The sequence below is a fragment of the Nycticebus coucang genome, chromosome 4 (assembly GCF_027406575.1).
Source record: "Nycticebus coucang isolate mNycCou1 chromosome 4, mNycCou1.pri, whole genome shotgun sequence".
NCBI lineage: Eukaryota > Metazoa > Chordata > Mammalia > Primates > Lorisidae > Nycticebus > Nycticebus coucang.
Genome location: NC_069783.1, coordinates 19,038,368 through 19,052,246, shown reverse-complemented (window position 1 = coordinate 19,052,246; position 13,879 = coordinate 19,038,368). Strand labels below are relative to the sequence as shown.

The 13,879-nt window shown below is 53.8% G+C and overlaps 1 protein-coding gene across 1 annotated transcript in view; it reads left to right on the top strand.

The window, feature by feature from the left end:
- Window positions 1-1,941: 1,941 nt before the first annotated feature.
- The window catches only part of HS1BP3 (HCLS1 binding protein 3), a 30,413-nt gene continuing 18,475 nt past the window's right edge, over window positions 1,942-13,879 (top strand). The window contains exons 1-4 of the mRNA XM_053588578.1: window positions 1,942-2,031; window positions 6,976-7,141; window positions 11,136-11,343; window positions 13,627-13,852. Of these exons, the coding sequence (XP_053444553.1) occupies window positions 2,000-2,031; window positions 6,976-7,141; window positions 11,136-11,343; window positions 13,627-13,852 (632 nt within the window). The 5' untranslated portion in view covers window positions 1,942-1,999. The remainder of the gene's footprint in view (window positions 2,032-6,975; window positions 7,142-11,135; window positions 11,344-13,626; window positions 13,853-13,879) is intronic.

The following is a 13,879-nucleotide window of genomic DNA, read 5'->3' as shown; positions in this document are numbered from 1 at the left end:
GCCACTCCTAGGAGCAGACCACCCAGGTATCTTAACTCCTCTCACCCACACTTACTTGATTCCTGAGTCTTGATCACTTCTACCTGCTACAACTGACTCACCTGTCCCCTGTTCCCCCTAGGCAGCCATCACCCTCGTTCATGCCGCCATCATCTCCAGTTTAGATTGCCCAGCAGTTCTGCCCATCTTCCTGCCTTCAGCACCACATGCTCCAAGCCCCGTCCACAGTTTTGCTGGTCAGCCCACTCCTAAGTCCACAACCCTCTGATGGATCAGTGCAGAGTCCTAGGTGTGGTGAACAAGGCTCTCTCTCCCTTGGCTCTGCTTGCCACTTCCCTGTCCTCCCTGGTGTTCTGATCTTGACCTCAGGGCTTTGTGCATGATACTCCCTCTACTCTATTCTGCCCCTCCCATCTTCAGGTTTTACCTTGGACTTTGGCTCCTTTAGAAAGCCTTATCTGACCTCCCCCCCACCCACTCTCCAAGTACAAGGGCAGAAAAGCCCATTGAAAGCAGTGAAAGTATCTTATTCACTGTGTATTCTTTGCAGCCAGCAAGCACATTGTGTCTGCTGGATAAATGTTTGTGCAAAGGTGACTGCTAGACTCCACAATACCCAGACTTCTGGAATGTTGAAGCCAGTAGTGTTTTCTGCCCAGACACCAAACTCCCTTCCTCTAAAGTGGAGCATGTCAGTTTAAATAAGACAGAGAGGACTATTTGCAACCACTAATTCTGTCCCCCAGACAGGCCAGCAGGCAGGCAGAGCAGATGGCAGCTCTGGCTACATATCCAGGCTCTTCCCTGCAGCCTCCACTGGCCTCCCTCCAAAACTTTCATTCATTCAGCCGTCCTTCCATTCATTATTACTCATCTTGTCTGTAAACAAATTTGAAACAAACTCTATAAGGCATGTCAATGCATTTATTCAGGAGATAGATTGGGGGAAGTCATGTTTCAAGACTTTACTATAGGATTTCATCACTAAAATCAAATGCAGGTAATGACGTCGGTGGTGATGATGATGATGGTGGTGGCTGGCAAGCTTAGGAAACATGGCCAACGTCACCCTGTCTTGAATTCTGATGTGGGTGAGCCCCGCTTCTGTGGCTCATTGTCACTGGGGCCCTCCACGGAGAGAGCAACAGAATAGGAGCAACGGTTTGCACTTTTCTCCCAGCCTTGCTCCCAGACACAGCTTTTCTTTTCCTGGGCTACTTTGGCAAGTGACATAACCTCTCTGTTCTTCACCCCATGGAGAGGTGACTCTGTCACGAGAGGGCCTGTTACATCTGCTTGCCTCCACACCTAGGCCCCTTTCAGAGGGAGCTATCCCCTGGGCCCCATTGCCCTGGCCCAGCTAGGGCCGGCAGCTGCCATCAGAGGCAGGGCCAGGGCTGGGAACCCTCCACCCAGGGCTCTGACACCACCAGGAAGTGGCTCTCTACAGATGCTCTGTGGGGGAGAATGCCTGACCAGTAGAGAGGGTGAGCGGTCAGCGGGACGGAGAGGAATCCTGGGTAGAGGGCGGGAGGCCAGACAGAGTCCCAGCTTAGTAGGTATTTTTTGGCTGGATGGATGAATGAAAAGGGCAGGAGGGAAAGGCGGGAGTGGTTTTGTACTGGGACTAGCTGCAGAAAGAGTCCTGTCTGTTCAGCGAGTAAACACTGGGGAAAATCATGTTTCAGAACCTTTACTATAGGATTTCTTCGCTACACAACAAACATACTGACTGCCACTGCGTGAGGTGGTTACGTGGGCTGCCACTCAGCTCCGGGACTCCAGGAGCGTTTCGCTGCGCAGGACGGAGAACGTGCGGGGACCGCCCCCTGCTCTGCCCTGCCGGGGCCACCCAAGGGGCCGCACTAAGCGGTCACGGCCGCCAGGGGGCGCGCCAGGGCGGCGGAGGGGCGCGGCCGGCCGGAACCAGGGGCGGGGACGCGGCGACGCTGGCGCAGTCCCGTGACTGCGCGCCCCGCCCGGAGCCGCGGCCGCCGTCATGCAGTCACCGGCGGTGCTCGTCACCTCCAGGTGAGCCAGACCCCCGCGCCCGGTGCCAGCCTTGGGGTCCGGGGTTCCCGGCCATCACCCGGGGGTCCGTGGCTGTGGTTGGCTGGGGCCTCCCCCAGCGCCCTCGGTGGTTTGTCGGGCTGGGCCTCTGCGGGAGGGTGACGGGGCCCACCTCTAGTGCCTTCGTGTTACAGATGGGGAAACTGAGGCCCCTGCAGGGAAAAGAACTCACCCAAGATCCAGCGGGTTGCCTGGGACTGAATGGTTCAATACAGGCGGGCAGAGAGGGGACTCTGTTCTCTTTTCCTATGCACTTGGGGTCTTCTCTTTGGGGCCTGAGAGTTCTCCATCCTTTTCAGCGCTCAACTCAGTGTGTGCCAGCCCAGAGCTAGGCACTGGGGATAGGGGTGAATCAGAGGAGCCCTGCAGGGGGAAACCCTGAGCTGGTGGGGGAGCGTAGATGCTGGGAGTGGGAAGTAAGTTCAGGTTGCCTGGACACACAGAGTAGGGCAGGAACACGGGCTCACATCCTGCAGGTGGATGGGAGAGGCTAGGAAGAGGTTCAAGGGGGCAGCTCAGGAGATGTGCAAGTTAAGAGTCCAGGCTGGAGGGGTCTTCCCTGGTCCTGGTCTTGGGGACCCAGGAGGGTTTTACTCTTTTCCTTCATTTTAAAAAGCTGTAAAGTGACTCACTTCAAGTATTTTCATATACTCCACCCTCATCCCCCTTACACAAAATCTTGGGCTAAGTTGCCAACTGCTTATTACATCAGTGAATGTGTTGCTTCACCCAACTGTTAATCTTCCAGTGATCCAGAAGTCAAGTCTAGAAAAACATGATTCTTTTTGTAAACCTTGATGTCAGAACTTGCTTGGTTTATTTGCAAGATAGACCTCGGTTACAGGTTGCATCTTCTTGGACAGAAGTTTCCCTACTGCATACACATCACCTCCTCTCACCATGTCTGTCTGCTGTCCTGCAAACTGGAAGATTGAGATCGGCCCCCCAGCCACACGGAGACTGGTGGAGCATGATGTTGGTGCTGGATGCTTGGGAAAGGGGGTGGGTGGCTTCTCTCCCCACCGACCTGGGCTCAGCTTGTTAACAGACGGGGGTGAAGGTAGCGTGAAGGCCCAGGGAGTTGTGCTCATTTCCGAGGAGCTTGCCTGAGGGTGAGTGCCTCCACCCAGTCCAGCAGCTCGGTTGGCCCTTTCCTTTCGGTCCCAGCTCCTGTTTCCAGCCTGGCCTCCATGTGTCATCCCCACCTGTGCTCATGCATGCCTTCAGCCAGCAGGTGTTTACTGGCACTTCTCTGTGCCAGATACAAGTCTAGGTTCTAGGAGACAGCAGTGAGCCAAACCTAGAACTCCAGTGGGGACAGAAGGATAGTAGGCAAGTAGGTCACATGTCCAAGATGGCAAATGCTGTGAAGGAAAATGATGTGGTAGAGGCCAAAGGATGCTGGGAGGAGTGCATACGTCTTGCATGCTGTGGTCAGGGGGCATCTTGCTCGTGGAGTGGCCCTGGAGAGATCCCCGACAAGCTCCGTGAAGGAGAGAGCCAGGGAAAAGAAATGTTGAAAAGTGTGTGCCCAGCTGTGAGGGCAGCAGGAGTCAAGGGCCTGGGGCCAGTGTGGCTGCAGTGGACAATCAGAAAAGACCTTATAAGCTGTCAGATTTCATTCTGAGCACAATAGGCCCCCACTTCTGTTTTACAGAGATTCTTCGGCTACTGTGTTGAGTGTGGGCTGTGGCTGGGGGAGGGGGGAACTGCAGGTAGATAGAGGTGGCCAGGGGCCCAGCAGGGGTCTCCCTTGCACCCTTGGTGGCTCACTCCTTGCAGGAGTCCATATAGAGTTGATGGTGACTTGGGAGCACAGAGGTGAGAAATGCTGGTGTTCTGGATATATTTTGAGCACCCAGGTTTGCTGATGCTTGGGTGTGGGGTGTGAGAACGAGGAAGACGAGTTAGGAGTTAACTGCAAAGCTCCTGTCCTACGGTTCTGAAAGATCGCAGGGTGGGAAGACTGAACAGAGCAGATATGGGAAAAGTGAGCTTCAGCATTTATGTAGACATGTGGGGTTTGAGAAGCTTGTTGACAGCCCAGTGGAGGTCAGGAGGCAAAAGGAGGTTAGCTTTGAGGGGAGGAGAGTCTGGGCTGGTGAGAGGAATTTGGGAGCCATTGGGGGAAACAGGTCTAAGAGGGGTGGGTGCCTTCAGGGGAACAGCCAAAGAAGCTAAGCAGCGGTGCCCAGGAAGGGCAGGGAGGAGCCAGGAAGAAGGAATGGGGCATCCCTGCAGCCCATGCAGGCAGAGGGAGCTTCAGGGAGGGAGCAGCCAACCAGGTGCTACTGACAAGTCAGGCAAGAGGGGAAGTGAGAACCCAGCCTTTGGATTTGATAACAGAGGTCACAGGTGACCTGGGCGCAGGCAGTTTGTTGCAAGAAGAAGACAGAAGTTTGTTAGAATGAGTTCAAAATCAATCAAGAGGAGAGAAACTGGAACCCATGAATATAGGCCACTAATTTGAGGAGTTCTGCTGGGAAGGGGAGTGGGGTCATCATGGCTTCTGTCACATGTACCTCAGAGTGCGATTGTGTGCTGATGGCAGTGATGCCGTAGGGCAGGGAAACTGAGGCAAGGAAAGAGAGGAGAACAGAGCTGTGTCCTTGAGTAGCCCAGAGGGGCTAGGAAGGGGGAGTGCAGCCTTAGGAGCAGGCAGTCCACAGTCCCAGGAGGCATGTACAAGAGCAGATGCAGGCTGATGGCAGGTGTGATGGTGGAGCCCAGGATGTTCCCTGGTGGTCCCTGGAGCAGAACAGAGAACGCAGGCATCTCCTGGGTGCTTGTTAGATATGTTGACCCTTAGCCCCCTCCTGCAGAACCAGAATCTGATCCCCAGGGGACTTGTATGCCTGGCATACAAATGTGAGAAGCCTGGTCTAGGCACAGGTGTGGGCCAAATCCCGCCCAACACACCCTGCTTTGTTTATGTATTGTCCGTAGCAGCTGCCACAGGGACCATGTAGCCTGCAAAGCCTAAAATAGTTACTATCTCGCCCTGTCCAGAAAAAGTTTCTTTAGGGGTGTGTGGACGCGGAACAGTCACTGGATTAGGCCCAAACACATCAGAATCCCTGGAGGGAGGTTCTTTGCTAAAACAAAGATGTGGCCATCTCAAGCCTTTTGATGCAGTGGTTTGAAGGTGTCTTTCCTATAAGTTCCCAGCCAAAGAGATGCTGGTCCGGGGCCACACTTTCAGAACCCCACATCTGGAGCAACTGGTGCCGTGCCAGCCTTGAAGTCTGTGGCCTTGAGTTTTGTGTGGGACCAGGTGGTACGCTTGTGTCTTGTCCGTCTGTAGCCGCAAGCCACCTGGCACAGGGCAGAGAAAGCAGAGGACTGGAGAAGTGGGCTTGTTCCGGCAAGGAAAGCCCTGGGCGAGAGGTTAGGAGAGGAGGATCTGGGGCCAGAGGCAGAGGGTTGTAGCGGTGAGACGAGATTCTGGAAACGGGGGAGGGAGGATTGTGGGTGTCGGTGGGGTCAAGGAACTGTCAGACCTGGGGCCTACCAGGATGGACCGTGGGAGGTGCTAGTCGGGGAAGAGCTGGGTCTCCTCTGTCCCCTTCCCAGGTGAGAGGCCCACCACCCCCCCACCAACTCAGGTGTCCTCCTGTCCCTTCTACCCATCTGTGCTCCGTTTCCATAACAATCCTGAAGAAACAGTGCCTGTTTTCTTTCTCCTGCACTTGTGACAGCGACACTGTGCAACATGAGGCTATGAACACATCTGAGCTGGGTGTCATCTAGCTGCTGGAGAGAGGGCCCTTCCACGTCACAGCCTCCGTCTGGCCCTCCTGTGCCTTTTACCTCCCCGGGCCCGGCCAGCCTGGGTCTGCAGCGTGCCTCGTGCTGCGGGAGGATGCTTGTCGAGTGTACTGGTGTGCACAGCCGTGGGGCACACACGGGGCAAGGAGGCCTGCTGTGTGGGCCTTCCCAGTCAGTGACAGTGTATCTCGGTGATGGTGTCACAGGCTTAGCAGGGGATGGGAGGAATCTATGGAGAAGGGATGCTGGGTGAGGAGGATTTGCTGAGTGAGATGTAATTCTGGAGAGGGAAGGACCTTTTCCCACACACAAATTTAAGCTCCACCTTGCCCAGGGTCTTAGCCCGTGTGCTCCAAGGGCTCTGCCCAGCACATGGTTGATCTCGCCTTGATGATCAGGGCATGCACTGCTCGTCCCGCCAGAGGTGTCTTGGGTGAGAGAGGTTAGTCTGCGCAGGTATGTGTCACACCCTTGTGTATCAGGAAGGTACGCTGAACATCTTTCTCACTTCAAAGAGAATGTCCCATTACTTCTTTGCTTTCCACACAGTTCAGTATGTTTGAATTGCATTTAAAATTTTCCTAAGAGCCACAGTGTTCACCTGATTGGTCCTACCAGCATTCCAAAGGGAGGATTCTACCCGGATGAGGCTGGAAGGACCCTGGCTTTAGCACTCAGCCCATTTCCCCACAGCACCTCCCCTCCCTCTAGCCAGCTGAATAGAGGCATCTTCCTCCAGGTCCCTGGTGTAGTGTCCCCACTGTCTTATCTAGTATTTTCCTTGATGTGAGTAGATCCCCCAGATGCCATCCCGCCCCCATCCTGCAGAGCTCAGGGACTGAGTTTGTGTGAGGCACCCAGCTGTTCATGGTTTTCAACAAGCCCCACCCTTTCTCATTTTGCTTCTGAGAACAGACCTTTTGCCCCAATGCATCCCCAAGGCAGGCTGCAGCCTGGGAGGCCAAGCTTCCTGAGGGGCTAGAGTGTGGCAGGACAGGTAATGTGGAGCAGTGACCACTGAGGACAGCCAGCAGAGCAGCCTAGTACCTGGTGCCACTACACGATCCTACCCTTGTGTTCCTTGAGAAGTCTTATAGCTTGAATCTCAGCTTCGTTTGCTTTCTCTTCCTCTGGCAGGCGAGTTCAGAATGTCCACACAGGCATCGACCTGTCTGTGCCCCAACACCAGGAGGTGCGGGGCAAGATGATGTCCGGCCACGTGGAGTATCAGATCCTAGTGGTGACCCAGCTGGCTGCGTTCAAGTCCGCCAAGCACAGGCCCGAGGATGTCGTCCAGTTCTTGGTGAGCTGGGGACTACAGCCAAGGGGCTCTGAGGGTGTCCCGAGTCCAGGCAGGCATACGCACCTATCCACCAGCTGCAAGTGGCATCAGGGAGTGGGCACTTCTCTGTCTAGTGCTCACTCAGAGCCTGGAGTGCCAGGCTCAGCCTGGGACAGTAAGAACGTAAGTGAATCAGATGCTGTCAGTCCATGGGGTGGCAGACTTTTTGTAAAGAGACAGATACAGATGGTGACAGAAGCACACAGGGGTTTAGGGGCATGGAGAAGGGACATCTAACCCACCCTAGGGAACAGCTTCCAGAAACCTCCCAGTTAAGGTGAGGGCTGAGCCGTGTTGTAAAGAGCAGGTGGAGTTCAGTGGGAAAAGAGGGGAGAAGGGGTGCCCTGTGCGGAGGGCACAGCCTAAGCAGAGGCTGGAGACAGGGTATTGTGAGGGGAACTCTGAGCAGTTGAGCATGGCCCTGGGTCATGGAGAGTGTTGGGGGGGCCAGCTGAACCTGTCGTGCAGCCATGGAGGAGTTTCAAGCAGGGGAATAACATGGTCCTTTATCCAACTGGACTGGTTGGGAACATGGACATGGATTAGAAGGAACAAGGCAGGCGACAGGGAACCCAGTTAGGAAGCCACTACAGTAATCCCCAAAGGAGGCAATCCCCAAGGTGAGCACTCGGAGTAAGCCAGTGACAGTTGGTTTGGAGGAGAGGGAAGTATTTCAAGGTAGCATGCACATAATTGCTGGATGTTTCCACCCACTGAGATTAAGAGTACCCCCGCAGGGGCAGATCTGAGGGGCACGTTGAGTGTGAAGTGTCCACGTCAATCAGACCAATGGACTGATATGTGAGGCTGGTGCTCTGGACCTGGTTAGGCCTAACCTCCAAGGCAGGTTTGGGAATCAGCTTGTAGGGGATGTTAAAAGCCTGGGAGTGGATAAGTTGCCTACAGAACAGATGTGGAGGTGGGAGAGAGGGGCTCAGGAGGAAACTGCAAGGCCATTGGTAGTCCCGTGGAGAAGGGGGAGTCTGTAGTCAAGGCAGAACGGGGAGAGCTGGGTGACTGTGGGGTCTCAGGGGCTGAAGAAGGAGAGAGTTCCAAGAAGGGCCGAGATTATTAAAAGTTACTGGTTGGCTCTGAATCTCCTGGCAGCCACAACAAAAAGGGAAATGATGAATTACATTGCTCTGGTGACCTATTCAAAGACACACCACATTAAGAGATTTATGGCACAGATCTTTCTTTATGGGATATTCAGCAACATCATGGGAAGTGTCTACAATAGTGCTGGTTTTCATTTCATTGCTCCTGAGACCACCTCTTGGGGAGAGCAGAGGTGTAGGGTTAGGAAGGGGTTCTGGGTCTGTATTGCTCCTGTGGACTCAAGTAAATGAAGAGGTGAAAATCTCAACCAGTGGAGAAAAACATGAACTGTGGACAAGCCACGGCTGTGTTTTCCAAAAGGGCAACTTGGAACCATCAGCATTTTAAAGGCTGTAAAAGAAGGAAAAAGACTGTGGGAGTGGGGGGCGATAAGGCAAGGTGGTTACCTTCTCCTGAGGCCCAGGAAACCTACATTTAACATAAAATAAGGGGAATATTAGAAGGGAAAGAAAAGGGGCAGCAAAAGAATTATGGAGATGTCTTTTGATGGAAGGATGTTTGATTCCGTGTCTTTACTTTCCTTACCTGTATAGATAAACTTATAATTCATTACTAATGCTATTAGTGTGGAATCAGCAGACTTTAAGCTTTAGGTGCTAGACATAGGTACAATTTGCATATTGTTGCTTATAGTGGGGGATCAGCAAAGAATGTCCCTAATGAATGATCTGTGGGACCAGTTCTTCAGAGACCTTAGCTTCTGTTTTGCATAAGGAGTTGGGTGAGGTGGCCCTGAGATTTGGGTTTTCTGTTTACATGCATCTCCTAGTGATGTGACTTGACCCAGCATGGAGCTCAGCATGCCCCTGTTTTCAGAAGAGGAGGTTTTTGCTTGATTTGCAGGGCATCAAGAAGCAGCATTCTGGGAGCCTTGAGGCGCTCAGCCAGCCGCTTGCTCGGTCCTGCACAAAGGCTGGCCTTATACAGGAGGCCAGCCGGGTGGACATGAGGTCGTTTGTAACACCTTCCTGTGCCACACCAGTGCCACTTTTCCTTATCGTGACACCCATGTTCTGTGGAGTATATGTGTGTGTACAGGAGCTTTTCATTTTGAAGTATCATGAGTGCAAAGGAGAACTGCACTGTGCTCTGGGATCTGATGGTGTAGCCCAAAGGTGTATGCCCCAAGCATGAAATCTCCTAGACGTTTCATTACTTAGCTAAAAGAATTAGTGAGCATTTTGTATCTACCCCTTTAAAGGTCACATATGTTTTAATATGAATATGTATTTAATAGCTAACCTTGAAGTAAAACAGGGCTCTAGGCTGAGCTGCTATCATGCAGGGTTTGCGGGCACCCCGCGTGTGCTGGCAGTGCAGGCATGCACACAGTTATGGTAGACGCTATCAGCCTGATGCCTGGCTCATGGGGACACTGGGTAGATGAGTTCCCATCCTGAGCTCCTCTGCCCTTGGCCTCCTCTCGTTGCTACCGAGGCAGGTGGCTGCCTGGGAAGCCTTGTCTGGAACACTGATGGGCATAGGCCTTGCAAGGGGTGAGCTCCCAGCCTTAAGAGTTCCAGGCCCCTCAGGACTGCTGATGCCCTGGAGCTCCCAGGACTCTGGGCCTGGAGGCATCTGTGGGCCAAGGCTGCATGGAGCTGTTAGGCCAACAGGGTGCACCCTGCCTCCACTGGGGCCTGCTTTGCCTGCCTGGCAGGCTGGAGTCACCAGGGCCTGGGGACAGCCTGGGCTGGGTGTGAAAGGATCCTCTTGCCTCTCCTTAGAGCCTTCTCAGGAAAGCTCCAGAGCCAGGTTCTTGTTTTGACAGCTGCTGCAGTAGCTCCCTATCCTAGGGGAATCCCCTCTGAGGGGGTTCTGGAGTCCCCAGCCACCTTCTGGTGTCTGGAACCTCCGCAGGCTGGGGACTCTGGAAGCATTGCTGGTTAGCCACACGCTGGCACTCCAGTGGTGCCTGTGGGTGCACCTAGGTCCAGGAGTGTGAGTGACCTGTCCTTCACCCTGGGTGCTCCCACAGAGTCAGGGGAGACAGGCCCAGCCTGTGGGGAAGCACAGAGGAGCCCAGGACTGAGGATGGACGCCAGGCTGGTGGTGTGTACGTAGAGCAGGAAAGGTTTCTCTTCCCACACGTGGACCACAGACAATGTCACTGAACCTGCTGTGCTCTGGCTGCCAGCCCTACATGACACTGAGAGCTGTTGGGGTGTCTCCATGTAGAGCGAACATGCAGCAGGAGCTCAATGAATGAACGAAGCCTGAACTGCCTGGGAGTCATGGGGAGAGGTTGTGGAGGCGGCATGGTCAGCCCCAACCCTGCAGGGAGCTGAGTTCAGCCCTCAGCTGACGAAGATGGCATGGCAGGAGCCCCAGCCTGTTTTCCTGGGTCCTGGCACGCAGAGGGCCCCTAGCTGATGGTACCTGCTGCCACTGCTTGTGTGGACAGGCCCTGCCAAAGGCTGCTGTTGGCTCCAAGGAGAGTGATCCAGAGGTCTGTACAGAGAAAAGGTGACTCACAGTGTTGCAGGGGGCAGCCCACTGCCTGCCAGAGGGTGAGAGCACCCTGCTGATGCACTTGAAGCCCAGCATGCAGGCCGCAGCTGTGGTCACTTAGAGGCCAGGCAGGGTTCTCTGTGTCAAGTGTTTCTGCCTGGGACTTAAGACAGTGCCCAGAACAGCACCTTTATGGCATCTTTCCTTTAGGCCATTAAGACATTTGTAGTTGAGCCTCTGTTTACAAGGAGGGTTGAGGACCAGAGCCCGAGGCAGGGCCAGCAGCACACTGCCTGTGTCCAGTGCCACCTCCGATCTCCGGCTGTGGAGACAGCAGCTCCCTGTCACTCTTCACTGAGGAAACCACATGCTCCTCTCATTCCAGGTCTCCAAAAAGTACAGCGAGATTGAGGAGTTTTACCAGAAATTGAGCAGTCGTTATGCAGCAGCCAGCCTCCCCCCGCTCCCCAGGAAGGTCCTCTTTGTTGGGGAGTCTGACATCCGGGAAAGGAGAGCCGTGTTCAGTGAGATTCTGCGCTGTGTCTCCAAGGATGCCGAGTTGGCTGGCAGCCCCGAGCTGCTAGAATTCCTAGGTACCTGAGGCTCTGCCTCGTGTCCCTGAAGCCTTCCCAGCCCAGAACTAGGCCTCGCTGCCCTGGCCCAATGGGGGCAGGTTCACAGCCACCCTCTGCAGCCGGGAAAGCCGGGAAGCTTCAGCCAGGCTGTTGAGACCAAATGGTGATCAGGAGACCCACTCTGGAGAGACTCACGTAGGTCTCCAAAGTGTGATCCCATCCCTGGGCTTCCTGATCTGCCCCATCCCTGGAAGCTTCCTGACATATACACACACACACACCCACTACACACCCCCACCTGTCCACCTCTTGCCACCCCGGGGTCCTATAATACCCACGGAAAGTCATGAATGTACCTCCAGGCTGAGCCATGATCCACTGATCCAGCACCCCGCCTCAGTGACGAGGCTGGGACTCTCCCATCTATGTCCCTCTTCTCTCAGTAGATTTCTCATCTGTAAGGCGTGGATAACCTGGCTGGCAGGTGGGTGTGAGATCAAGTGAGCTAATACCTGTGAAATGCTCTGAACAGAGCCCACCACACGTAAATGGTGACTGAAGTCACACCCCACCCCTGAGAACCCCCGGGCAGGTTCCTGGCAGGGCAGGTTCTCCTGGGCCTTGGGTGGAGAGAGGCTCCCCTGGTGGTGCTGGGCTCTCACTCCCTGACTTCTCCCTGCCTTTGGATCAGTCTGTTTAGCTTTAACTGTGTTCCCAACTACTATGAATCTCCTAGTTCCATGTATCAGAAGTTGTTTTCAAAACAAGTTGATGGCAGATAAACTAATTGAAAAAAATAGGAATGGGGAATAAAGAGCAAAGCTAGCGTATGTGTAGAAGGCCCGGGACTTTTGTGTCTGTTGCCCCACCCCCACGGATCTAAGGCACCTGTCCCCATGATGCCTGTCTTGGAGGCTATGGTCCAGCATGGCTGGAGCAGATGTCAGGATGGCTTGGCTCCCCCCGTACGGAGAGGCACTGTGGAATGGGTCAACTTCCCCAGCCACCCTGGATCTCAGTTTTCTCATCTCTGAAATGGAGAGACAGTAAGGGCTTCCTGCATAGAATTTTTGTGATATTTAAATGTAAAGTGCTTATTCCGTGACGTTTATTACATTTAATTGAAGGTTGTTAAGATTTAGAGTGGTATTTCACATTTGTCCAAATAAAGTAACAGCATAAAATACAATATAATCCATCATTACTCAGTACATCCTGTGTGCCAGACACTAAATTCTTATAATGTGATTTTTTTTTTTTTAAAGCTGATGCTTTCAAAGATAAACTACCCAGGAACTGTTTGGATAGAGAGGAACAAGTAGTTAAACCCACGCTTCTGAAACTGTCCATGGGGGCAGGGCTAGCTGTCTCATACCCAGTCCATCACAGGCACATACTATCACGAATTCAGAATCACATGCTTGGATGTGATGACAGAACCAAGTGGCTATGGAAGTTTCTGGATGCCTGCTGTCCCTTTCTGTACTTCGCTCAATGTAGACGCCTCTCTGCAACCACAGTTTGAGAAGCACAGGTCTGCTGGGCACAGTAGCTCATGCCTGTAATCCCAGCACTCTGAGAGGCCGAGGCAGGTGGATTGCCTGAGCTCAGGAGTTAGAGACCAGCCTGAGCAAGAGTGAGACCCTGTCACTAAAAATAGTTGGGTATTGTGGGCTATAGTCCCCACTACTCAGTAGAATGAGGCAAGAGAATCTTATGAGCCTTAGAGTCTAAGACTGTGTGAGCTATGACACCACAGCAATTTATCAAGGGCAGCAAAGTGAGACTCTATTCCCCCCCTCCAAAAAAAAAAGAGAAGTACAGGTCTCAGCCAGTTGGTGATGGAGTGATCATAATTTGCTCTAGATTCTTCCATGTGCTCACTCTGTGCACGCATCAAGTTCACGGCCTCTGTCCATGGTTAGATTTGCAGAGCTCCTTGCCGTGCTCCTTGACTGTGAAACGGTCCTAGAGGTATTGGTTCTTTCTGAATCGCCCTGTGCCTGGGTGTCTATCCTGCAACTAGCACATGCGGGCTGCATGTCTTCTGGAACTGCTGCCTTTGTCCTGTGACCACTCCAGGATTCCCTTGGGGGGCTGTAGCAGGCACTTGGGTGCCTCCTGGAATGGTGGTCGCCTCCCATCCACTCAGACTCACCATCCTGGCTCCAGGCGGAGTCTGGTCCCAGGATGCTACAGGAAGCCCTCAGCCTCAGATTCTGGTGCGGGAGGGCGCAGTGTGCCGAGGCCTGCTGTGCCGCTGGGGGTGTCAAGTCCCTTCTCTTCTATCTTCCTCCACAGGCACCAGATCCCCAGGGCCTGTGGGTCTCACAAGCAAAGATTCCTCTGTCCTGGATGACGCACACAGCCAGGTAGGGGACGATGAGGAGGCTTTTGACTTCTTTGAGCAGCAAGACCGAAGGGCCGGTGAGGGTCTGCCCACCCTGGGCCTGAAGGACGAAGACTCAGAAAAGACCCTGGAGGAGGAAGAGGAGGAGGAGGTATTGGATCCTCTGGGCATCATGCGGTAGGTCTCCCATTGTGGAGAGGGCTC